The sequence below is a fragment of the Sphaerodactylus townsendi genome, linkage group LG03 (assembly GCF_021028975.2).
Source record: "Sphaerodactylus townsendi isolate TG3544 linkage group LG03, MPM_Stown_v2.3, whole genome shotgun sequence".
NCBI lineage: Eukaryota > Metazoa > Chordata > Lepidosauria > Squamata > Sphaerodactylidae > Sphaerodactylus > Sphaerodactylus townsendi.
Window position 1 is genome coordinate 8,182,306 of NC_059427.1, and position 26,597 is coordinate 8,208,902.

Consider the following 26,597-nt stretch of genomic DNA (forward strand, 5'->3'; position numbering starts at 1 on the left):
AAAAATGGGAATAGAATTCCTGCCCATCTGAGACCCTGGTATGTTACAACTGGCTGGAGGTTTGGAGACAAAAGGTTTCTTCCCCATCGCCTTCAGTCTGTTCTTCGGGTATGGTCTCTCCTACAGAGGGGCCGTCAAGGGGAAGCTGCTCCTCACAGCCACGGATGAGTGAAGAAACCACCTTCCAAACATTTAGCTTTTGAGCCACATTTTTTTTTTTTGCAGGGAACTACAATTCCCAGGAGAACTTGCGAGCGGAGGCCCTGGTTTCCCCGGGGGGGGTGGGGTGGGCGTGGCCGGTGCTCGGAGAAGAAGAGGCCGTCCACGGGATGTCCGGTTTCCCTTGGCTGGAGGAAGAATCCAGCTCTTCCACGTCTGCCAGAAGGGTGAGTTTAGGATTTCATAAAACAGATCATGGGCAAGATAGGGTGGAAGGGAGAAAAACACGTGTGAACGCATCGAGAGGCCTTCCCAGGCAAGATCGGTGTTGAAAAGTGGCCAAGGATGTACATGTACTGATCTAGCTTTTGACCCCCTTGTATATGTACTCTACAAGCAGCCTGAGTTTTGTTTTTCTCTGGTAATTGTATTTTCTATAAACACTGTTGTTTTCTCTATCATGTGACCCCAATAAGCCCCATCCGCAAGAAGATCTTTAAACGGGCAACTGGTTTGAAGGTTTCTCAAAGAGGGGAGTTAATAATTCACTCTCCCTTGCTGTGTTGCCTTCACCTTCCTGGCTTCTCTGCCATGAACCATCACATCCGCTGCAAAACAGAGGGAGTTTCGGATCTTAATCTGAGCCAGAATATTTCTTCCCCTCTAACTTTTGACAGCCCAACTTCCACAATCATTCTGGTGGGCTGCTTGTTTGGAGGCTCCTCCTATTCTGTGCATTGGTCGGAAGGCCTCACCTGAAATTGAACCTGTTCAGGGAGGAACCGCGGAGATCAGAAAAGGATAATGATAAGCTGGAACCAGTCCAGAGGGAGGGGCAACCAAAATGGCAAAAGGATCTGGAATCCATGTCTTATGAGAAAGAGAGACACTTAGAGCTGGGGATGTTTAGTCTGAAGACGTGTGAGGTTAAGGGACATATGGTAGCTATGTTCAAATATTTGAAGGGATGTCATGTTGGTAAGAGGGGAGCAAGCTTGTTTCTTCTGCTTGCTGCGGAGACTCAGGATTCCAGGAGTCATGGGTTCACAGGTGAAGGAAAAGAGATTCCACCTAAAAGCATCAGGGAAAAACTTCCTGGACAGTAAGTGAGCTGTTAGAGCAGTGGAATCGCGCTACCTTGGTGTGTGGTGGAGTCTCCTTTTGGGAGGTTTTAAACAGAGGCTGGATGGCCATCTGTTGGGGAGTGATTTGATATTATTGGTGTTCCTGTATGGCAGTGGGTTAGACTTGATGGCCCTTGTGGACTAAAGGACATGACCCAATAATATATGACCATGGTGCTATTTTGTTTAAATGTAGCAAAAATCAGAAGAGTTCATGTGGAATTCAGTTTCAAAAGAATATATGGATCTGATATTCTTAGTCCTCTTTAAAGCAGAAGCTTTCTCCTGGAAACACAATTTGTGTGGGTCTTACAGTTGATTATTATAGTAAACAATGGCATAACGTCCATTAGGTTTTTTGGGTTTTTGTTTCATTAGGTTGTGTAATTTTCTAAGTTTGTTTTTCTTTGAAACTGTTATGATAACTGTCAGTGGCTGAAAAAAACTAACCCAGTTCTCCATACTATCAGTGTGTTCTTGTGCATTGTGTTCACCAGTTGACTGGATGATGGGATTCTTCTTTCCTGAATGATTGGGGAAAGGAATCAATGATCAACCGTGATGTGTTATTTTTGAAATGAAATTCTAAAATGAATTCTCTCATTAATTTGGGAAGATTTGTATTTTTTCCATAAGAAGCAGGCTGTTTTAGGCTGCAGCCTTTACCATAAATTCCATAGTTGCTAATCTGTAGATGGGAGAAGCCACCAGTGTAGCCAAGACCAAATGCCTTCCTGGGTTGGAAAGAGCTCCTTTGCCCTGCAAAAGAAATAAAGAGTTTTTAATAAGTGTAATAAAAGTGCTTGTAGAAAATACTTTAGTTGAATGATTCTGTAATGACTCTTTAAAGTTGCCTGTTCTGTAAAGCAGGGGTTCTGGAATATGTCACCTTTCTTACATTAAGTACTAGTTGCAACTTGATAATAGCCTTTGGTACCCCAGCATAAACAAAAGCATATTGCAAAGTAAAAGATGCTGTCCCCAGGAGGAGGTGAAAGGGGCTTGAATTTTATACCTCAGACCCCACCTGGAAGCTGGCAGCCCTGTGCTCCTTCCTTTTCTTTCCCACTCACGGATTCATCTCAGCCATATTTCCTGCATCCTCTCCTTCCTCCAGCTATTCCTTTTCCTAAAGGATTCCTTGAGGAAATCTGAAGGCCACCTTTCCTGCATGGATGGGAAAACCAAATTCTCCCTCCAACCAGGAAAAAAATGAACCGCTTTTGAACCCCTTCTGCCCGCTCCCAACTGGGGGGGAAAAGAGCATATTCAATTCACGTGGCTCAGCTTTCCTGTCCTCACAAGGAAAAACATCCAGTCCTCTTTAATGTGTGGATGTTTATAATCCGGGTGGGCCTCTGTGGGGCTCGCAAGGTCATCTGGGAAGTGTAGTTCCCAGTTGGAACACCGACCGTAGCAACTGAGTTGAAAGTTGTAGACCCCAGTGGCTCTCCAGGATTAGGAACTGTAATTCCCATCAGTTTTCTGCCGGGCATGGCCAATTGGCCAAGGCCAGGAACATGGGAACAGGCTTCCTGCCCATCTGAGAGCCAGGTCTCCTACCCCTGGCTGGAGGTTTGGAGACAAAAGGTCTCTTCCCCATCGCCTTCAGTCTGTTTTTAGGGATGGTCTCTCCTCCAGGTAGGAGCTGCTCCTCACAGCCGCTGGTGAGTGAAGAAACCACCTTCCAAACATTTAGCTTTTGAGCCACATTTTTTTTTGCAGGGAACTACAATTCCCAGGAGAACTTGCGAGCGGGGGCGGGGCCCTGGTTTCCCCGGGGGTGGGGTGGGCGTGGACGGTGCTCGGAGAAGAAGGGGAGGACATTTTGGAAGGATGGCCGTCCACGGGATGTCCGGTTTCCCTTGGCTGGAGGAAGAACCTAGCTCTTCCACGTCTGCCAGAAGGGTGAGTTTAGGATTTCATAAAACAGATCATGGGCAAGATATGGTGGAAGGGAGAAAAACACGTGTGAACGCATCGAGAGAGGCTTCCCCGGGCAAGATCAGTGTTGAAGGGGGCTTGTACTGATCTTGCTTTTGACCCCCTTGTATATGTACTCTACAAGCAGCCTGAGTTTTGTTTTTCTCTGGTAATTGTATTTTCTATAAACACTGTTGTTTTCTCTATCATGCGACCCCCCTATAAGCCCCATCCGCAAGAAGATCTTTAAACGGGCAACTGGTTTGAAGGTTTCTCAAAGAGGGGAGTTAATAATTCACTCTCCCTGGCTGTGTTGCCTTCACCTTCCTGGTTTCTCTGCCATGAACCATCACTTCCGCTGCGAAACAGAGGGAGTTTCGGATCTTAATCTGAGCCAGAATATTTCTTCCCCTCTAACTTTTGACAGCCCAACTTCCACAATCATTCTGAACCAGGCTGCCCATTTGGAGGCTCCTCCCTATTCTGCATTGGTCAGGCCTCACCTAGAGAACTGTGTTCAGGAGCACCGCGAGTCAAGAAGGATAATGACAAGCTGGAACCAGTCCAGAGGAGGGCAACCAAAATGGCAAAAGGTCTGGAATCCATGTCTTATGAAGAGAGACTTAGGGAGTTGGGGATGTTTAGTCTGAAGACGTGAAGGTTAAAGGGGGACATGGTAGCTATGTTCAAATATTTGAAGGGATGTCATGTTGGTGAGGGAGCAAGCTTGTTTTCTGCTGCTGCAGAGACTAGGACCAGGAGTCATGGGTTCAAGGTGAAGGAAAAGAGATTCCACCTAAACATCAGGAAAAACTTCCTGACAGTAAGGGCTGTTCGACAGTGGAATGCACTACCTTGGTGTGTGGTGGAGTCTCCTTTTTGGGAGGTTTTTTAAACAGAGGCTGGATGGCCATCTGTTGGGAGTGATTTGATGTGTGTTCCTGTATGGCAGGGGGTTGGACTTGATGGCCCTTGTGGACTAAGACATGACCAATAATATGACCATGGTGCTATTTTGTTTAAATGTAAAAATCAGAAGAGTTCATGTGAATTCATTTAAAAGAATATGGATCTGATATTTCCCAGTCCCTCTTTAAAGCAGAAGCTTTCTCTGGAAACACAATTTCCATGTGGGTCTAGGATTGATTATTATAGTAAACAATGGCATAACGTCCATTAGGTTTTTTGGGTTTTTGTTTCATTAGGTTGTGTAATTTTTTAAGTTTGTTTTTCTTTGAAACTGATATTATAACTGTCAGTGGCTGAAAAAAACTAACCCAGTTCTCCATAGTATCAGTGTGTTCTTTTCCATTGTGTTCACCAGTTGACTGGATGATGGGATTCTTCTTTCCTGAAAGATTGGGGAAAGGAATCAATGATCAACTGTGATGTGTTATTTTTGAAATGAAATTCTAAAATGAATTCTCTCATTAATTTGGGAAGATTTGTATTTTTTCCATAAGAAGCAGGCTGTTTTAGGCTGCAGCTTTTACCATAAATTCCATAGTTGCTAATCTGTAGATGGGAGAAGCCACCAGTGTAGCCAAGACCAAATGCCTTCCTGGGTTGGAAAGAGCTCCTTTGCCCTGCAAAAGAAATAGTTTTTAATAAGTGTAATAAAAGTGCTTGTAGAAAATACTTTAGTTGAATGGTTCTGTAATGACTCTTTAAAGTTGCCTGTTCTGTAAAGCAGGGGTTCTGGAATATGTCACCTTTGTTACATTAAGTACACCAGTTGCAGCTTGAATGGCCTTTAGTGCCTTAGCATAACAAATCATATTGCAAAGTAAGATGCTGTCCCCAGGAGGAGCAGAAAGGGGGCTGCGTGAAATTTTATACCTCAGAGTGGGCTGTGAGTGGGCCTGGAGACTCCTTGGTTCTCTGCCACTTTCTGTCCTACTATAAATACTGCCAAAGGTTGTTGGTATTCATTGAAGAATGGGAGCAATGATTCTGCTGTCTCAGCATCCTCTTTCAGGAATAAACAATGTATTCCTGGGTGCAAGGGCAGCCCAAGCTGACCTGGGTTCTCATTATAAAACTAAAGGACACATCTGCAATGGCTATGTCCATTTCTTAATATGGGTCAAATGAAGTGGGCTTGACATGTTCTATATGTGTATGTATTGACCTCATCGATGATGTATTGATGGTGCTAACTTTATGTCTCTGTAAAACTCTGTCTCTTTGCTGAATTTAATGCTTTTGAACAGTTTGTTTCAGACTTTTGGCTGTGGCTAAAATAAACTCTGTCTATTTCAGTGATGGGGAACCTATGGCACGGGTGCCAGAGGTGGCACTCAGAGCCCTCTCTGTGGGCACGCACAGAGTCACCCCCCCACACGTCTAGGCTGGCCTGGGCTGCTGAGCTCGATTATTAGCATTAAACCTAAGACCTAATTTTGGGGAAGCAGTGTAGGTAACCCTGTTAAGTGCTGTTAAACCCCACTGATTTTCATGCGAAGAACTAAAGTGCGATCCTTTACCTGGGAGTAAGCTCAGTTGCTGGCAATGGGGCTTGCTTCTGAGTAAACCCTCCTAGGGTGGTGATTCACCCATTGGGAGAGTTGCACGATTTCTTCAAAGCAAAGCCACCAACAACCCCCAAGCTTGCTCCTGAGTAACGCACGCCTCTGAGCCAACCTTTTTTTTTAAGCTAAAACCTCAGTATTCAGGTTAAATTGCTACGTTGGCACTTGGCAATAAATAAGTGGGTTTTGGGTGGCAGTTTGGGCACTCGGTCTCGAAAAGGTTCGCCACCACTGGTCTATTTATTGATTTCTACATCTCGTCTCTATAGGCTTAGAACTTTGGGGTTCAATATCTGTCATCAAATGTGACATAACAGTTTTCTGGACAATATTTTCCTCTTTCAGAGATCCACGATATCCTTTGAGGAGGTAGCTGTATTCTTCAAGGATGAGGAATGGACTTTGCTGGATCCATGCCAACGAAACCTCTTCTGGGAAGTCATGGAGGAAAATTATGAAATGGTGGCCTCTCTGGGTAAATATTCTTTTCTGTTTTATTATGAACACAGAAATGAAGGGAGGGGTGGCATCTCTGAACTTCAGGACACAATTCCATTTGCCACAGAGGAAAGAATGGAGCTCCTCCACTTGGGAACCCTACAGTGCTTGGAAAAGAACGTTTTAAATACTTAGACAGACAGAAACCTTTTTTGACATTGTTAAAATTATTATACAGCACTGGTGGTGATGTTATCCATTCAGTCGTTCTTGACCCTTGGTGACCCGATATGCAAGCTCTTTCCACATTTTTCAATTGAGTACTTCTTCCTTCAGCTGGTTGATGCTCATGCCTGTATCAGCTTTTATGGTATCTAGCCATTGTTATTCTTTGGTGTCCAGGTCTTCTCCCGCCATTGACAAGTCCGAGCATCATAGATTTTTCTAGTGAATTTGATTGTATTGGTGGTACCTCAGAAGCTGTAGGTAAAAATATTAATAACACTCCCTTTGGGGGAATATGTAAAGAGAAAAATATTGATGAAGACAGTTCTGATTGGGTGAGGCATACAGTTCTAGTTAGGTTCCTGCTGGTAAACCCCTGTGACTGCTGCTTTCTTCATTGGCCTCTCTATTTTGAATCGGAGGCATCATCAGACTCCACCACCACAGAAGGAAGGGACTTTTTCTTGATCTGGCTTATCAGTATCAACTTATTCTGTAGTCTCTGTTGTATTATTTTGTTCTTCTCTACGCAAAACTCAAGAAGGTGGCATGAAATTGAATCCTTTTATATCAAAGAAGAAAATGGAAAAGACTTTTTAGAAGCTTGAAGAGACTTAGGTTTACAATTAAGGATTTTTTTACAGTTAGAAACCCGTAGCTTTATCTTTGTGGGCAAGCAAGTTGATGTGGAGGAGTTAACTCTGTCAAAAGCTGGTCATCTGAAGGGGATGTCACCCCCCTCAAAACCATAGGTTGAGAGATCCAATGTTTAGCAGCTTTGCAAATAAAGGCGTTAAAACTGGATTTCAAAAACATGCTTGGAGATAAATCTCATGCTGCTTTAACCTTTGTTGATTATCTAAAATCAATGAAGGCAATCTTGTTGAATAAAATGTAAGCATCAAGTAATTTTTTTGTAAAAATCTTGGAAATTTCAGAAAATATTTTAAATAAGTGTCTCTTAGAAGGCAGCTCCAGAGATAACCCAGTTGCTCCTTAAATTGCCATTTCGGGTTCCAATTTATAACCCATCTATAATTCCATGAATTAATGCCCTCTGAAATATCCTGGCATTAACAACCTTGCTGAGGTCTTGCTGACAGAAGGCTATGTCTTCCTTTGTGGGGTCGATCATCTCATGTTGGGTCTTCCTCTTTTCAACTGCCTTCCACTTTTCCTATCATTGTTGTCTTTCCAGTGTCCCTTGTCTTCTCAGAATGTGACCAAAGTATGATAGACTCAGTTTAGTCATTTAAGAACATAAGAACTAGCCTGCTGGATCAGACTAGAGTCAATCTAGTCCAGCACTCTGCTACTCGCAGTGGCCCACCAGGTTCCTTTGGGACTGCTAAGGCATTTGCAATCTGAGATCAAGGAGGATCAAGTTTGGTAGCCATAGATCGACTTCTCCTCCATAAATCTGTCCAAGCCCCTTTTAAAGCTATCCAGGTTAGTGGCCATCACCACCTCCTGTGGCAGCATATTCCAAACACCAATCACACGTTGTGTGAAGAAGTGTTTCCTTTTATTAGTCCTAATTCTTCCCCCCAGCATTTTCAATGAATGCCCTGGTTCTAATATTGTGAGAAAGAGAGAAAAATTTTATCTCTGTCAACATTTTCTACCCCATGCATATAATTTTATATAGACTTCAATTATATCCCCCCCTCAGGACGTCTCCTCTCCAAACTAAAGAGCCCCCCAAACGCTGCAGCCTTCTCCTCGTAAGGAAGGAGCTCTCCTAATCCTCTCAATCATCCTCCTATTGCCCTTTCTCTGCACTTCTTTTTTTTTTCTATCTCTTTGATATCCTTTTTTTGAGATGTGGCGACCAGAACTGAACACAGTACTCCAAGTGTGGTCGCACCACGGCTTTATATAAGGGCATGACAATCCTTGCAGTTTTATCAACTCCTTTCCTAATTATCCCCAGCACAGAGTTTGCCTTTTTCACAGCTGCCATGTATTGAGTTGACATTCCCATGGAACTATCAACTAAGACTCCCAAATCCCTTTCCTAGTCTGTGACTGATAGCACTGACCCTTGTAGCGTGTATGTGAAGTTTGGATTTTTTGCCCCTATATGCATCACTTTGCATTTTTCTGCATTGAACTATATTTGCCATTTTTTAGCCCACTCACCTAATTTATCAAGGTCCGCTTGGAGCTCTTCACAATCCTTTGTGGTTCTCACCACCCTACATAATTTGGTATCATCTGCAAACTTGGCCACCACACTACCCACCCCTACTTCCAGGTCATTTATGAATAGGTTAAAGAGCACTGGTTCCAAAACGGATCCTTGGGGGACACCACTCCCTACATCTCTCCATTGTGAGAATTTGAGCATCTAGGGAGAGTTCAGGCTTGATTTCATATCGAAAACACTGATTTATCATTTTGGTGGCCCATAGTATTTCACAGTGTTTCCTCTGTCACCACATTTGAAATAAATCAACTTTCTTCCTGTCAAATTTTTCATTGCTCGGGGAGCCAAGTGGCTTGTATTGTTATTTTCTCCATTTTATCCTCACAATAATCCTGACTTCTCAAAAGTAAACCTTTGCTTTCCTTGCAAATAGTGGAGAGATGTCTTATTGCTGCTCTGTACCAGGATATTCTGGTTCGATCCCTTCTTGGCACTGTGAGTCACATCATTCTGAAGCGGGTAACTAGTTTTGAGATACCAGGTTTAGAATCATAGAGTTGGAAGAGACAACAAGGGCCATCAAGTCCAACCCCCTGCCATGCTGGAACACATAATCAAAGCACTCCTGACAGTTCACCATCCAGCCTCTCTTTAAACATTTCCAAAGTTGGAGACTCCACCACACTCTGAGTTGTGCATTCCACTGTCGAACAGCCCTTATTGTCAGGAAGTGTTCTATGATATTTAGGTGGAATCTCTTTTCCTTCCCCTTGAACCCATTACTCCTGGTCCTAGTCTCTGGAGCAGTAGAAAACAAGCTTGCTCCTTCACCAACATGACATCCCTTCAAATATCTAAACATGGCTATCATGTCACCTCTTAACCTTCTCTTCACCAAACTGAACATACCCAGCTCCCTAAGTCTCTTATTTGTAAGGCATGGATTCCAGACCTTTGACCATTTTGATGGCCCTCCTCTGGACCCGTTTACTTTTTTGATCAGTTCAGTCTTCCACTATCAACCGTAGCTTCCAATTCTGACAGCACTTGGCTGGGGGTGGAGTTTGGGGATTGCAATTCCTTCCATGATCCAGTTCCTTCCATGCTTGCCATAGCTTTGGGAGTGGGGGGTGGGAACGTCATTATTAGTCCCTGTTCCATATGCTTTCCCTTCTGTACTTGTGGTAGAAGCCTTCCCACCAGTTATAAAATGTTAGTGTAACAAGTGGAAAAACTTTGGGTTGCCGCTGTGAAATAAGGTTTTGTATTGAGCCTGGATAAGACAAAGATCACTGAAACAGAAGGTTTCAGAAAACAGCAAAGATTTCTTTATTGTGATACATTTGAAACTGCATCACGGGGCTACAATTGAACAACAAAACCTCCTCCTCTGCATTCCCAAATACTTAAACCTTTTTTATTATTCTGAACGTGTCTTCTTGTTGCAGGGAAGGACATTTCCCAGAAGGTCTTGCAAACATTAGACCGGTCGACCCTGCATATTGTCGGTGTCCAGGGGCCAGTGTTTCCTCGAGGTGGAGAGAGAAAAATATGGAATATGGAGTTCCATGTGGCCTCTCTTCTTTCTTGTTTCCCCCAGCTGGAGGGAGAATTCGGCTTCTGCACATTTACAGGAAGGGTGAGTTTAGGATTTTCTTAACAGCTCTTTGGCAAGAAAAGGGGAGATGTAGAGAAACTAATGGGAGTGAAAGAAGAAGAGGTGAAGAGGTATCTGGAGGGAGCGTAAAGAGAGAGACTTCCCTGCCGAAATATGTGCATTGTGTGTAGGGAGGTGCTGGTGTTTTCACTCCCTGGAATGTATTCCAGGCAACCAGCCTGAGTTTATTTTATTATTTAAACATAGGTAGACTCTCATTCTCAAAGAGACGTTTGGTCGTATTTTGCTCCTATAATTGAAGGACTTAAAATACCTTCTGTTGCTTCCTCTGGAGTGTGATTCCGGGGAAGCATCATCCCTGTGTTCTACTGGGCCCTGTATCTTGGAAGCCATCACTGGTCACTCACAAGTAGTTGCAGTTTTGGCAGATACCTGCAGCTGAAAGATTAGAATCTGGATAAATTATTCTTTGGAGGTTATTTCAGCTCGTATTTTCATTACAAAATATTGCAATGTTGCCGGAGAAAAAGTAATTCTTTGGTCAATATGATTGTTAGAATTTTCTTTTCAGAGAACGTTTTCTTATTGGTCGACAGAGGTTGGAGCAAATCAAGCATTTCTGTATATAAAACCTCCAGTGGAAAAACACATGAACCAACATGTAAATCAGGATAAAAGAGCAAGGGCACAATCTAAAATTGGATTAATTTTTTGTATTATCTTGAGAGGAGTACTGACAAGATTATGTTAAATCTAGCCTGTGTAATCACATGGTGATATCTTGGATCTGTTAGTAGATTGAACCAGGAGCCCAGATAGCCTGTCCACTCTTATCAGCTCCTTACCAGCAGGGCCAATTGGCCATGCTGACAGAGGCTGATGGGAATTGTAGTTCCTGAACATCTGGAGAGCCGCAGGTTCCCTACCCCTGGTATAGATAGATAACATTAATATTGGTGTGGGATTGACCACTAGACCTAAATTAAATAGCAGAAGAGAGCACACGCTGCGGGCTTTAACCAATATGTCTTTGAAATCAATCTCCTTTGCTCAGTTATTAATTACTAAACTATCTTCTTAACCAAAACATGGATTTTTAAGGGAGAGGAGAAAGACCGAAAGTGATCAACTTCTCAACTGTTAGGTTGAGCCAAGTTGACATAAAAGGATCATTCATTCAGCTGTGAAGAAAATTTTTCAGATCACTGATGAATAAAGGCCAGGTTCTAAATGTAAAAGCTGCTACCCAGGTCAAATGTATACGTTGTCTAAGGCCAGTTTCAAATCTAAGGTTCATAAAAGTTGCACACTTAAGAATCTTAAGAATTGTTCTCAGAAACTTGAATTGAATTAATGTATTGTTGAAGGCTTTCACGGCCGGAATCACTGGGGTGCTCTGTGGTTTCCGGCCGGGTAACGTCGTTGTTCTCTAGCAGCATTCTCCGATGTTTCTCACCTGCATCTGTGGCTGGCATCTTCAGAGGATCTGATAGTAAGAAAGGAAAGCAAGTGGAGTATATATACTGTGAGGTCAATAGGTGAGGCCATCTGAATAGAAGTGGCTTGGTATGTGAGTGACAATGAAGTCTGTAGCATGTGAGTCAAAATGAAGATAGCAAGGTCAATAGGTGAATGCATCTAGCTAGAAGTAACCTGGTCTTTGTCTCCCCGGATTGCTATTGTCTATAGTTGTCCTGTGTTTGTGTGGAGCTGATTAGTCACTGTCTTGATTCTAGTAAGTTTTCGAACATCATGTTTCTCAAATCTGTTCATTTTCATATTCTTCCCCTTCCCGTTGTTCTGTCCATGTGCTTGTGGATTTCAAATGGTTTCCTCTGTGTAGTCTGGATGTAGTATGGTCAGAATGGTCCAGAATTTCTGTGTTTTCAAATAATATTCTGTGGTCCAGGTTGGCTTTTATCGCGTGTTCTGCTATTGCTGATTTTTTCATTGAAATAGTCTGCAGGCCTTTGCTCTTTTGATTCGTGGTCTGAGCGCCATGCTTGGTGGTTCCCATGTAGACTTGTCCACTGTGCCACATGGTATGCGGTAGACCTCTGCAGTAGCTGGGGAGGATCCCTTTTACTATCAGATCCTCTGAAGGTGCCAGCCACAGATGCAGGCGAAACGTCAGGAGAGAATGCTGCTAGAACAAGGCCATACAGCCTGGAAACCACACAGCACCCCTTGAATTGAATTAGTTCAACAGAAGGTGTAGCCATTTGTACCCAAACTGGAGCAGTGCATATAGGTTCAGGAATCGCAGCCTTGAGCCTCAGGAACTACAATTCCCATCAGCCTCTGGCCATGCTGGTAGGGGCTGGTGGGAATTGTAGTTCCTGAACATCTGGAGAGCCGCAGGTTCCCTACCCCTGAGCTAGTTGGAAGAAGAAGTGAAGAGTTTGGATGCACACCCTGTTTTTCTGTTATCTTTGAGGAGTTTTGCAGGGCTCTGACATCTCCGGGCAGCTTGTTCCACAAGGCCAGAGCCAGGGCTGAAAAAACCCTGGCTGAAGCCAGCCGGATATCTCTCCGGTTGGGGATCGACAGATGGTTCCCCTCCAATGGTTCCCCTCCAATGATTCCCCTCCAATTGACAGATGGTTCCCCTCCAATTGAGGGTAATAGGGGGAGGTGCAGGCTCGGAAATATGTGGGCCCAACACCACTCAATACTTTGAAAATGATCGGGAACTCGGCCGGCAGCCAGTGCAGTTCTTTCAAGATCGGTGTTACATGATCGCGACTGGCTGCCCCATGTTTCAGTTTCTGAATCAAAGACAAAGGTAGGCCAGCGTAGAGCGAATTACAGTAGTCTATTCTCAAAGTTACCATTGCATGGACTACAGACTACAGTGGCGAGGTCGGATTTTGAGAGGTATGGAGCTGGTGTGGAACCAGCTGCCGTATCTGGCAAAGATGAAAAAACGCAGTCTATCCTAGTGACCTGGTCCTCCAGTGTTAAGCCGGTCATGCCCAGACTCTTTACTGATGCAGACAGTTATAAAGCCAGAACTCTCCCCCGACCAAGGTTGAACCTCCGTCTTAGCTTGATTCAGCTTCAGTCTGCTCGTTCTCAACCAATCAGCCATAGGCTCCAAACAAAGCTGGATAGCCTCGGGGCAGAGGCCAGCTGGCCTTCCACCTTAAGGATGAGCTGGGTGTCATCTGCATATTCCTTGAAGACATCCAGTTTATTATAGCTGACAAGAATCTGAAAGAAAGTAATGCCATTTCCTTCTAACTGGTTTGAAGTATTCAATTTTTAAAATTAATTTAGTGGCAGATAGGATCTTCTTTTTTGCTTAGATCCCTGGGGCAGGAATTGAGGATGAACTGGGCCATATTTTCCTCTTTCAGAGTTTTACAGTGTCCTTTGAGGAGGTAGCTGTGTTCTTTGCTGAGGAGGAATGGGCTCTGCTGGATCCAGGCCAAAGAAAGCTCTGCTGGGAAGTTATGAAGGAAAATCACGAGACTTTGGGCTCTCTGGGTTAGTAATTTTTCCTTTTATCATGAACACAGATGAGAAAGGAAGGAGCAACATCTTCTTTTGGCCTAGTAGGGGCTCTACCCACAGAATTAAAACCTCCTCATCCAGCCTTTCCCCGCCTAGAGCTTGGCCCACCGTGGTGGCAAGGAAGATGGAGTGGGGGAGAGAGAGAAAATGTAGAAGGGACTCTCTCCACTAGGATAGCGACACCAGATCCCATAGTGAAGAAAAAGAAACTGGAGAAGGGAATTTTTTATCAGATGAGGAGTTGCCCATAGACATACCCGAGCAGTCTGTAAGGTTTTTTGTAAACTTTTAATACTCTTCGTATCTCTGAGCTAAATCCATAGCTGCCTTGGATCTTCAAGGCTCACCTCCCAAGGAAGATGGGGACACCTTCTTCCACCATTAGAAGCAAACCCAAGAGAAACAAGAAGCCCCCCCCTAAAAAAAAAACACCCTGAGTCTGTCCAGGTCTTCCCATTTCCTGAATTTTTTGAAAATCAGATAAGGAAGGAATGGATTGAGCCATCCGCTAACAAGCATTTTCTATCATTCATAAAAAGTTGTACATTCTACCAAAGTTTACTAACAAGTTGCTAGAAGTTCCTCTCATAAATGCCCAGTTGCAGTCCAGTGACAGAGGACAGAGAAGGATTCATAAGTGATCCCTGATCAGAATTTGTCTTAAAGAAGCACACTAGGCCACTGCAATGGCCATTAGAGCCTTAACTACCACTTCTGTAGTTTCAAGGGCAGCCATAGTCTGAACCTACAGCTGATATCAAGTTCCAGCAAGAGAATGATTAAGGGAATTACCAGAGTTCTGAAGGGTTAATCCTTTGTGGCAGTTGCCACGTTGGACTCCCTCATTTTTACCTGTAGGGTGATGATCTGCTCCATGACTGCCAGACATAACTTAGGCCTTACAGCATGAAATGCAGGCTTGCAGTCTAAATCTATTGTGACTGCATACCCCTTTCATGGGGATATGCTCTTTGGATATCCCTTGGGAAAACTTCTTGTTGAGACACGCAACAAGAAGGCAATGACCAAGTACGTCAGATCAGACAGGTGATCATCGGGAAGCCTTCAGATTGCACAGGGCTTTGCCCACACAGAAGAGCCGCAGATACTCTATAATTCTTTATTATAGAATTATGCAGAAATGGTCAATAAAAGGGTAGTGAACGATGAGCTTAAAAATAATAAAGCTAAAAGTGTAACTAAGCACCTTTACAGGCATTGGTTAAAGATTCAGATGTGACCCATAATACTGCGTCTAATAAGAGTCCAAAGTCCAACACAAGGTTTCTATTGAGTATGCCTCCCCTCCAATGAAGAAATTTTCCAAAGTGAAATATAATCCAGACACCGCAGCAAACCTAGAATGGAAAAGATTCCCTGTTTTATTAATGACCTGCTGTAACGTAAGGGTGTTATATTCTGCTCTATAGGAAGGATTCCTGTCAGGTGTTTTAGGAACCTTCCTAATAATTAGCTTGATTTTCTTCGCTGCCACCAAAATATATTTTACTATAGCCCACACAAACTAATGAAACAGTCACCACTCTTAAAAGGGAACACAGACACAGACAAAAATAGAGACTGGAACGGATTTAACTGAACAAAAACTTAAAACGTTTATTTCTGGCTTAAAAGAGGCTTCTCAGGTAACTTGAGAGGATTTACGCTTGTTGGTTTCAGAATTTAATGATTTCAGAGCTTAGCGGTTGCAGAGATGTTAATGGCACTTCACTTTAAGTTTTAAAACGCTACTTCAGACACTCGCGTAGGTGTCTCTTTAGTAAGATTTTTTCTTCAGAAAAATATGTTTCAGAAAAAGGACGCTTTCTTTTAGAGGTTTTTTACACTCTCTGGTTGACAGACTCTAGTCCACTGTAACCCTAACCACTAAAACAAAATGCCTAGTCTACGCCTCGTGGGTTCTGGCATAACAGCCTCTCTCTTCCCACAATCCCAAATTTGGCCATTCTCTGCCACAGGATCTCTGGGCTCTCCCAAGACTGGTGGTAACTGTGGAGGACAGACTTCTTAGACTTGTCAGGAGGTTTTCCTCAAAACACCTTGAGTGGCAGTCACTCTCCCTCCAGACTCAGGGTTTTCAGATGTCTTAATAGCTTCCTCAGCTATTAACAAAACAACAAGCGCAGTGAGAGATTCATGGAATCTCCCTCACTCTGCTGCCACAAAACTGCACTCCAAAGGCAATAAAAAAAAGCCTCATGCCAGACAAAGCCAAAAAGCCAAAAAGACCCCTCAGCACTCTCGCTGACTCTATTTATAGTACCTGCATTTTTCCTCTGGCCAATCAGGGCTGGCCAGGGCTTAACTCTTTCAGGGCAGACTCCACCCTGTAAACTGAATGCAGGATAGTGCATTCGTCACACCTGCGTTTGCCATATTTGAGTCAACTATATAATATGTTTCTTGGCTTTTGCCCCAGGGGCCAGCCTGAACCTGGACAAAGGCATTTGTATGAGCAGTTTTTAACTTTGCCCATTTGCTGGTTTGCTGGTCTGCTCCAAGGAGTGAAATTGTTCTGACAGAAACGTAGCACAATGTCCTTCATCTCTGCATTCCCAGCCCACATGATCTCTGTTTTTTCAGGCGGTTGTTTCAATTTGGTCATTTAGCCAGTTTACCACAGCTGCCAGGCAAATATTCAGAACCTCTACAATATCTCAGTGCGTTTGAATGAGGATATATACTGCTGAATATGATGTGCATCTTGAGGACATTCATTCCCAGTTATTTGTGCTAAAGACTTCAAGTAAATGCATGGGAAATAGGACTGCAATCTGCAGAACTCCACCGTCTAGGTCCCACTCTGATGACAGCTGGTCTCTCACAGCAGTCTTTTGAGTCCAATTTGTGAGGAATGATTTCAGCCATGCAACCCCAAAGCTGAAAAGGATTTGTCCTACATTAGTACCAGAGAAAACGTAGTTCTTAAGAGTCACTTCTGCAAAAGAAGGAAGAAATCTTCTGGTTTTGGTCATCAATTTCTCCTTTTGAAGACATGCTGGTGAGTAGTTAGATATTGCTGAGGTTTTTACAGGTCCTGCCTGTCATTGTAGAAAATACCCTCTGCTTTTGACTGCTAACTGGTATTTGTACTTTTTCCTTCTTTGGTTTCTGTCTCTCTTTTGCAGTTGCAGAAATGAGGGAGACAGTGTGGGAGAAGGAATCAGGAAAGGTGGTTGTGGAAGAAGACTATGGTCTACAGATGAAAGTGAAATATAGTGATCAAGTAGTACCAAAGGAAGAGTGCAGAAGCAAAACGGAAGCAAAACAAACGCACAGGAAGAAATTGGCTGGCTATGAAGGTGGAAATCACCATGATGAATTATGGAAGAGAAAGAGAAGGCATCAGGATCCCATGAAAAAGAAAGGGTTCAGTTGCAAATTCAGTGTAAAAACACAGAAGAACCTTATGTTGTGCTGGAAAACATATAATCACTTGAAATGTGGAATGAACTTGGATTGCAGTAGTAAACTAGCAACACATAACAGAAACCAAGCTGGGGAGCAGCCATATAAATGCATAGTGTGTGGAAAGAGTTTTCTTAGCAAAAGCCACCTAACTGTACATCATAGGGTTCACACAGGGGAGAAGCCATATAAATGTTTGGTGTGTGAAAAGAGCTTCTCACGGAATGGGACACTAACTGCACATCAAAGGGTTCACACAGGGGAGAAGCCATATAAATGTTTGGTGTGTGAAAAGAGCTTCTCACAGAATAGCACACTAACTGCACATCAAAAGGTTCACACAGGGGAGAAGCCATATAAATGCCTGGAATGTGGAAAGACGTTTGCTTGGGATGAAGGCCTAAATAAACATGAAAGGCTTCACACAGGGAAGAAGCTATATCAATGCATGGAGTGTGGAAAGAGCTTCTCACAGAATGGTAAACGAACCACACATCAAAAGGCTCATGCAGGAGAGAAGCCATATAAATGCCTAGAGTGTGGAAAGAGTTTCTCTAGCAAAAGCCACCTAACAGTACATCATAGGGTTCACACAGGGGAGAAGCCATATAAATGTTTGGTGTGCGGAAAGAGCTTCTCACAGAATAGCTCCCTAATTACACATCAAAGGGTTCACACAGGGGAGAAGCCATATAAATGCCTAGAGTGCGGAAGGAACTTCTCAACTAATGACGCCCTAACTAAACATCAAAGAGTTCACGCAGGGGGGAAGCCATATAAATGCTTGATGTGTGGAAAGAGCTTCTCAAGGAAGGACACCCTAGCTGGACATCAGAAGATTCACAGGGGAGAATCCATACTAACGGAGTATAGAAAGAGTGGCAACCGAAGCTGTAGACTTCCCTTACACCCGAATAAATCTCTTTCAGTTGAGGCTGCAACAGTTTTCCTTGAGTTTAACTGGCCTCCCAATTCACCCCTCTTCCTCCTTCCCTGTTTACTGGCACCTAAAGTTATGTAAAGATCTTAACAGCATCTGGAATGGGATATAATGTTAATGTTATCAACTTAAATTGGGTTTGTTGTTTATGTTTTATTTGTTGGCCGCTTTGAGCCTGGCTGTTGTGTCAGGGAGAGTGAGATGTTAAGTTTAATAAAATAAATAAGTCTTACTAGCTTAACTCATTTCATAGCAGCTGAGAATATGCTTTGCAAGATCTGTACATTTCACTGGAGGCTATTAAAGTTTGATGGAAGGCTACTAAAGACAAAGTGTTGTTCTACAAATGGGTTTTTGATCAGCTCAGCTTGTGAGGGGGAGGTTGCTGGATTATATGGTGACTAAGAACAGCAAGCTACTATCTGGAGAACTGGGTTTGATTCCCCACTCCTCTACATGAAGCCTACTGGGTGACCTGGGGCCATCACAGTTCTCTCAGAACTCTCTCAGTCCCACCATGGCAAGTATTTGGATGAAAAACCTTCAAGGAATACCAGGATTGAGATGCAGAGGCAGGCTATGGCAAATTCTCTCTGGCTTTGTAAATTTTACAGGGTCACTGTAAATCAGCTGTGACTTGATGGCAGGGGAAAAATGCTGCTGTCAGGTCTGTAGTCTTGACTGGGGGTAATTCACATCAGGTGTAAATCACAGGCATGAATGTGTCTGTATGCTCAAGTAGTTTCCATAGCGAAAAATGCTAATTTTCTGCCTTTGCACCTTTCTGGGGGTTTTCCTAAATCTAATCATTCTGATTACATTTTCCTTTGTACTTCTGCATTCTGACTCATGTTGGGCTTTTTTGTTATGCCTCCCATCTTCTGATTGGATTATAAAAGGGTTGATGGGTCTTCAATTTAATTTCTATTTGACAAAAGAGCTTTCGTTCACAAAAGCTGATACCCTGGAAAATCTTGTTGATCCTTGAGGTGGTGCCAAACATAAATTTTGTTCTACTGCAACAGACTAACACAGCTATCGATCTGAAACTGTTTTCATAACATATGTAAGTTGAAATGCTGTGGAAGATTGTAACTGGAAGTCAAAGCTATTCTTGACAAAGTAGTTTGTTCAACTTGTGGTGGTTTCCTACAGGGTATACATTTAGTAAGTAGAAACCTTTCGTATTGAGAACATCATCACACCTACCTCATTCAGCTGTAGAGGAAAAGCATTTTTCCTTCCATTGAAAAATGACATTTGGAACCCATAGTCCTTCCAGGGCTACAGAACACAACATGAAAATATTTATATGCAACATGTATATCCCATCTTTCTACCCATCTAGGGACAACTATTTAGGACCGGGGCTGAATCCTTTCAAGATTTCTTTTTTTGCACTGAGAACTTTTGTGAGGCCAACATGTTTGCCATATTCAGTCTGTGTAAAAGATATTTGTCCCAAGATGAGGAAAGAATAAGCAGCATGTTGAAAACAAATGGTAGTAAAGGGAATGAGGAGGAATTGCAGCATGGCAAAGTAGATTTTTTTTAGAGATTTCCAGTAAGTATTTATTTTTCCAGGGGTAGGAAGGTGAGAGGGTTCCTAGGAAGTGATAAACCAGGATCCTGGCAGCATTCACTCAGAATAAAATGGAAGGGAGAGAGTACAAACTCCCCCTTCTACTCTTCAAAGAACACTAGTCTGATAATCTGGGACAAAGTTTAGGTAACTTTCATCCTCCTCCAGCTTGAACTTCCTGCCACCCAAGAGGACTCCTCTTACTATTCAGGTCTGGGGGTGCAGGAAGGACTTTCCATTTTTTTCCAGTTGAAAACCCTGAAAATTCATTCCTAATTCTCTTTCCCCCCCCCCCCCCCCCCCTGCACTGGATCTTGTTGATTGCTGCTACTTTTATTCCACATCATGGGACAAAATCAGAGAGCTGGAATAGAGATTGGAGCACTTTCCCTGGCAAGGAAGGCTTTGCAATTGGAGTCTTGAAAGGGTAGAATACACAAATGGAACTGTGTATGACGGAGTATAAAATTACATCTATACTCTTTCATCAAAAGCATGAAGTGCAGCAGAAGTTGAAGCAGTGTCTTTCCGCAGGTTGAAATAGTCCTGAACACCAAGAGTGCAGGTGTTGTGGAAAGGAACTGAGTGAAGGAGGGAGCGCCCACTCCATTTTGGTGAGGAATTATCAGCTGGTTTGGCTGATCCCTCCTGGCCTGGAGAAACAAATGCCCTGTGCACAGGCCGGCCCTGGCAGGCCTCAGCAGAGTGGCAGCAGCCAGGAAAGGGGCAGAGGGAGTGAGGAGGCCCAGTGGCAAGAACAGAGATCCAGATTACACGCGGGGGGATTTATTTTTAAAAAAATATATACTTTTATTTATATCCTGCCCTTCCCAACAGGGCTCAGGGCGGCACCAGGATGCCGCCTGCCTGCCTGCCATGACTTGCTCGGCAGAGGGAGAAATGAGCAGGAGGTGGCCATGCCTTGACAGACCTGTTTCGGGTCTGCATGCCCCCGGGTACATCCTGTGTGGGACACAGATTCTGTGTCTAACGTTTCTATCCCACCTCCATGGGCAATCAGGGCCACAAAGGGGCCCACTCCTCACCCTAACCTGGGGGACTGTGGCATGATCTCGTGTGCTTGGCTTCTCTTCTTCACAAGAACGCATCTTGCCAGTCGGCTACTCTGACTGTTGGGGACATTATGAGGCACATATTCATCCCCCCCATCCTGGCTGCACTTCAAAGATGTTCCCAGGATGTTCTCAGGTGGGGACCTGAGGCAGGGATCTTTCCTACTTCTGACACCACAGATCTTCCTGAAGGAACCCCTTTTCAATTGCCAGGGACTGAATCCGGGACCCTCCAAAGGCAAGACAGGGTGCTCTGCCTCTGAATGATGGTTTGTTCTCCTGCTCCGCCATTTCTATTATCCTCCTTCCATCAGCCTTAGTCACACAAGCAAAGGAGAAAGACTTGAGAGTAAGAAGGCCACTGCAGGAACCTGTTAGTAAGCTTTCAGTTAGGACAGAATCTATCTTTTCTCCATGGATGCATTTACTCGGTGCATTTGTTTACAGTCAGTGTAGCATAGGGGAGCTGCATTCTTTAGTCTGGGGGAGATGAAAAGTGGTCATGAAGAAGAAGAGAGTGTGGATTTATATCCAACCTTTCTCTCCTTTCTCTCCAAGGTGGCTTACTAGCTCCTTTCCCTTCCTCCCCCAATAGACGCCTTATGAGGTAGGTGAGGCTGAGAGAGTCCTGAAGACCTGTGACTAGCCCAAGGTCACCAAGCAGGAATGTGTAGGAGTGTGGAAACACATCTGGATCACTGGCTAAGCCTCTGCCACTCAGGTGGAGGAGTGTGGAATCAAACCTGGTTCTCCAGATTAGAATCCACCTGCTCTTAACCACTACATCACGCTGTCTCTCAAAGTCAAAGAGGGGCTCTGGAATATGTTTTTCATTATAATTATTTTACATGTGGCTGAGTTTGACGTTTCTTTATAGAATAGATAGCACCACACATGATTGTAAGCTGCTTCTATTTTGTTCCAGGGGGAGGCAGGGGGAGGCTGACAAGCCTGTAGAGTCAAGTTAGGCATTTTCAGAATTTTTGACACGCCACTCCAAGCCCAAAAGGTTCTCAATCACTGGGGGAGGAAAAGGGTCTAACTCAGGAAAGGGCAGGTTTGCCTAGGGAGGGGGCCATGGCTTAGCAGCAGACCTTCCGCTTGACATGCATACGATCTCAGGTTTGAGCCTCTTCATCTCCAGCTGATAAGGGGATGTGAAGCCACATTGAGACTCCTTAAAGTTAGAGGCGTATAAAAACCAACTCGTCTTTTTCTACATCATTCTCCTCTGTTTAGTCCTCACAACAACCCTAGGAGGTAGACTAGGCTGAGAGTGAGTGACTAGCCTAAGGTCATCTAGCAAGCTTTCAGAGCACAAGTGGGGATTTGCACCTAGTTTTTCCAGCTCCTCGTCTGAGACTTTAACCACTACATGACTACATGCATACTTCTTCACGGGGTTTTTGAAAGTAAACAGTGTCTTACTCTGAGGTAGTGAATTCCACTGTCAAACAGCCCTTACTGTCAGGAAGTTTTTCCTGATGTTTAGGTAGAATCTCTTCCTTCACCATCAACCCATTACTTCTGGTCCTGGTCTCCGGAGCAGCAGAAAACAAGCTTGCTCCCTCACCAAATCTTCTGGGCTCAGCATGTCAAAAATTCAGAAAATGCCTAACTTGACTCTGCTGGCGTGTCACCCCTTGCCCCAAAACAATTTTTTTTACATATTCATTTATTTATTTTTAAAGTCCAGTCATGAGTGGTGCTATATTATATGAAGAAATGTCAAATGTGCCCCCCCCCCCCCAATTATTCTCTGGGTCTTCAATGTCATCAGGACCCATTACCTCCCCCCCTCCTCCTTTTTTAGGAGGGTTAAGTTTAAGTTTAAGTACGGCTTTCGTGAGACGCCTTTTTTGGAAACAATTACTGTTTTAAGTGTATTTATGGAAATTGTATTTATGTTGATTTTATATATACTGTTTTATGTTGTACACCGCCCAGAGCCCTTCGGGGATGGGGTGGTATATTAAATAAAAGAAGAAGAAGATGAAGATGATGATGAAAAAGATGATGATGATGATGATGATGAAGAAGAAGAAGATGATGATGATGATCTGGCAGCTGTGAAATCTATAATAATAATAATAATAAATAATTATTATTATTATTACAAAAAATACTCAAAACTCAAACAGGGAGAATTGGTAAACACTGGCATGTCATCCAAAATATCATGGCACGTGTGTCATAGGTTTGCCATCACTAGGCTCTGGGAGATGTACCTTTTCCTTGCTGCAATGGACTAAAATGCTATCCCCTTCACTATCATGTGTTCTTTGGAAATGGAAATACCCCAAGAGAAAAGCCAGGCTTAGCCCTGGGGGGGAGGCAGGGGAAAACTGATCAGGGCAGGGATAGTAGAAGGAAGCTTTATCTGCTAGACAAAAGGAGGAAATTGATCCTGAAGGGATACAAAAGATTCTAAGCCCCATCCTTAACAGCAGTGCTCAGGTGGCTACGAAGATTTGGCTGACCTAGGGAGGCCCTGAGGCCCTGGCTGGAGAAGAGGTTCTACTGGAAAGTCACATTCCAGGGTAAAACCTCCCAGGATGTTTGCAGGACCAAAAGAGAAGCTGATCTCTCTCCCCCCTCTTGGAGGCTGTCCATCAGGCTTAAAATACATACAGGCAACCAGACCCACAGGAGGAATTGTTTAAACTCTCATGAGGGATACTTGCAAAGGGTTAACAGAACTCTGAGGGGCGACATAGAAATACTATACCACACATACATAAATCAGCTGTGAGAATCCGTCATAGCAAAGTTTGACAGGAGGCCAGGAGCTTCTTGAAGATGACGTTTATTTCAGCAAAAGCAAAGCTCATTTCATCAACGGACACATCCGTCTATGCCCTCCATCTGGTGATGTGAGCTCGGATTCACGACCGAGGAGGGTCTCTGGATCAGGGGTAGAGCATCTTCTTGGCATGCAGAAGCTCCCAGGTTCAGTTGCAAGTATCTCCAGTTAAAAGATCTGGCAGTGGCAGTTGATGCAAAATACCTCTGTCTGTGACCCTGGAGAGCAGTTCACAGTCTGAATAGATAAATTGACCTTGGTGGACCAATAGTCTTGTCCAGTACCCTGCAGCTTCATGCATCTGTATATGTATGTATAAGCCTCTGCTGGAATATGGTGTCAAATTTGTAAACACCCACAGAGCTTCTCTTGGAAATTGCTAAATTCTCGGGTTTCAGCCAGCTGCTATTTCTTTCTCCTTGCCTCCCCCCAACCCACTTTTCTTTTAAGTGGCCCTCAACTGCACTTCCTGCTCCTCCTGGAACAAATTTCTTTAATCAAAAATGGAGTTTTTCCTTTCTTTTCCTTTTTATTGCTGGTAGGAATCAGTGCGGTGGTGTGGTTAAGAGTGGTGGACTCTAATATGGAGAACAGGGTTTGATTTCCCACTCCTCCACATGAGCAGCAGACTCTTATCTGGGGAACTGGATTTGTTTGGCTCAAAAAACAGAGCAACAAGCAGCATGCTATTTGTATAATCAAATGTTTTTGATGAAGGACAAGCATTCATTTCACCTCAGTTGACTTAATTACTGGTGGTCTGCTTGATGCTTCCTACTGATTTGCAAGGATTTTCACTGAAGGGATATTATTTATACAGAGACTCATTATCTTTCATGTATATTCTGGGATGCCTTTTCTGTCTGTTATATGTTATCCATGTATTGTACTATTTTCCATTGTTGATATTTGGGCTATTTGTTATAGTACTTTTTAATCATTTTTATTAAAGGTTATAGTTTTACTGTTGTTTTTTAAAGCCAGATAGAGTAATTTTTCTTGTAGTATCTATACCGTCTCTGGCTCATTCTTTATATTGAACTGGATTTGTTTCCTTGCTCCTTCACTTGAAGCCTGCTGGCTGACCTTGGACTAGTCACAGTTAGGAACAAGGTCTACCAGACCATAGCCACACAGCCCGGAAAACCCACCACAACCAGTAGTCACAGTTCGTTTGTAACTCTCTCAGCCCCACCTACCTCACAAGGTGTCTGTTGCAGGGAGAGGAAAGGAAAGGCGTTTGTAAGCTGCTTTGAGACTCCTTACAGGAATGAGGCAGGATATAAAGCCAAACACTTATTCTTCTATCTGTGGGTGGCCTTTTTGGTGGCTTTGTGGGGGAGGGCTAAAATGCTGCCTTTTACAAGTCCCACCCTTACATAGTTTCTCAAATCAGTCTTTGGAGGCCAATGCAAGATAGAAAACTTTTAAATAAAAGGAAATAAAGCTGTCCCTACTTCAGAACTGGACCGTGTCTAAACTTAGTAATGTGCAGCACTCTGACATGGAAACTTTGTTGGGTGACCTTGGGCCATTTGCTCTGTTTAGGTCTGATCTACCTTTCAGGGTTGTGAAGATAAAGAGGTGTAGGGGAGAATCGGGTTGCTGACTCTGGGTGGGGAAATCCCTGGAGATTTGGGGGTGGCAATGGCAGGGAGGGACCTCAGCAGGGTATAATTGATGCATTTATTTAAACTAGTTCTATGCTTCTCTTTCACCAAAATAGGGTTGCCAAGGATGCAAGCTTCAAACACTAACACATTTCAACATTAAAAACATATAAAATAAATTATGTACTAATAATTTCCATAAAAACATAAAAGCACACATAGCATGGAAAGGCCAATAACAATTATTGGGTGTTACACCAAACAGAACACAAAAGTGTTTGATCACTGGCAAATGGAGTCTAAGGCAGCCATTTTGTTCTGGGGAACTGATCTCTGCAATCTAGAGATCCAATGTAATTCTAGGAGATCTCCAGGCTGCACCAGGAGGTTTGCAACTATTGCCACAAGACTCTAGGAAGGGCTGTGTTTGGAGAGGGACCTCAGTAGGGTGTAATGCCTCAAAAACAGCCATTTTCTCCAGTTGTAGACTAGTTCCCAAATATCTCCAGCTACCACCTGGAGGTTGGCAACCTTAAACATTCCCCGCAGTTCTTTAAAGGAAGGATAAAAAAACATAGCAATCAAACTCAAAACACCATTAAATAATAATGTTTAATGTATTGCCGAAGGCTTTCATGGCCGGATTCAACTGGTTCTGGTGGGTTTTCCAGGCTGTTTGGCCCTGGTCTGGTAGGCTCCTTCCGCACATGTAGAATAATGCACTTTCAAACTGCTTTCAATGCTCTTTGAAGCTGTGCGGAATAGCAAAATCCACTTGCAAACAGTTGTGGAAATGGTTTGAAAACGCATTATTCTGCGTGTGCGTAAGGGGCCGTAGATCTTGTTCCTAATGTTTCGCCTGCATCTGTGGCTGGCATCTTCAGAGGTGTATCCCGGGTGTATTTCTCTGATAATCTCTGATAATTTCTGCCTGTCACAAATAGTTCCAATCCAACTCATCAATCCACCGGACCACGGCCACACAGCCCGGAAAACCCACCAGAACCAATAATGTTTAAAAACCCAGCCATGCACAACGCTAACCCAGGGCATTTATTCCAACAGCAGCCTCATTGCTCTCCATTGAGTTTACTCCCAGGAAAAACCAGGCGAGATTCGCACCCCAGTTGTGAGCAGCGCTGCAGAGTTTGTACCAGGAGGGGTGATCCTGAACATAAAGGAATAAGATGGGAGTTCACCGCTGAGGAAACAGGCTGTTGAATTCCTGCAGAGGTAGTACGTTTTAAATTCGCGTGCAGAATCCGTGCTGTTTAAAGACTCAAGAAACCCCAAAACGAGCCATTAGGAGAATTAAGAAACTAAATGGGACAGCTCGAAGGCTCCAGCCCTAAAAGAGCCACAAAGATACTCAGATGGCCAATGCAGAGAAAGGGGGCGTGGGGTGGGATCATTCCCTGATTGGGAGGGGTGGGATCCGGTAATCTGGTATCTGCATAGGAGATTTCTCCCCCTTTCT

General features: G+C 43.6%; 1 protein-coding gene across 2 annotated transcripts; it reads left to right on the forward strand.

Moving 5' to 3' along the window:
• The first annotated feature begins 322 nt into the window (after window positions 1-322).
• LOC125428678 (zinc finger protein 154-like) lies at window positions 323-18,373 on the forward strand. Of its 2 annotated transcripts, none has more exons than XM_048489186.1 (5): window positions 323-386; window positions 6,083-6,212; window positions 9,998-10,188; window positions 13,527-13,656; window positions 16,833-18,373. In XM_048489186.1, exons 1-5 carry the CDS (start codon window positions 330-332, stop codon window positions 18,131-18,133), a joined length of 1,809 nt encoding a protein of 602 aa, XP_048345143.1. In that variant the 5' UTR covers window positions 323-329; the 3' UTR covers window positions 18,134-18,373. The 2 variants fall into 2 exon arrangements, with proteins under 2 accessions (XP_048345143.1, XP_048345142.1); XM_048489185.1 differs by lacking the exon at window positions 323-386 and adding an exon at window positions 3,087-3,191.
• Window positions 18,374-26,597: the final 8,224 nt, after the last annotated feature.

Coding starts and splice junctions, on each gene's coding strand:
- LOC125428678 (XM_048489185.1), top strand. CDS start 3,120: ATGGCCGTCCACGGGATGTCCGGTTTCCCTTGGCTGGAGGAAGAACCT. Junction 6,213..9,997: donor TGAAATGGTGGCCTCTCTGG/GTAAATATTCTT, acceptor TTCTTGTTGCAG/GGAAGGACATTTCCCAGAAG. Junction 13,657..16,832: donor CGAGACTTTGGGCTCTCTGG/GTTAGTAATTTT, acceptor TCTCTTTTGCAG/TTGCAGAAATGAGGGAGACA.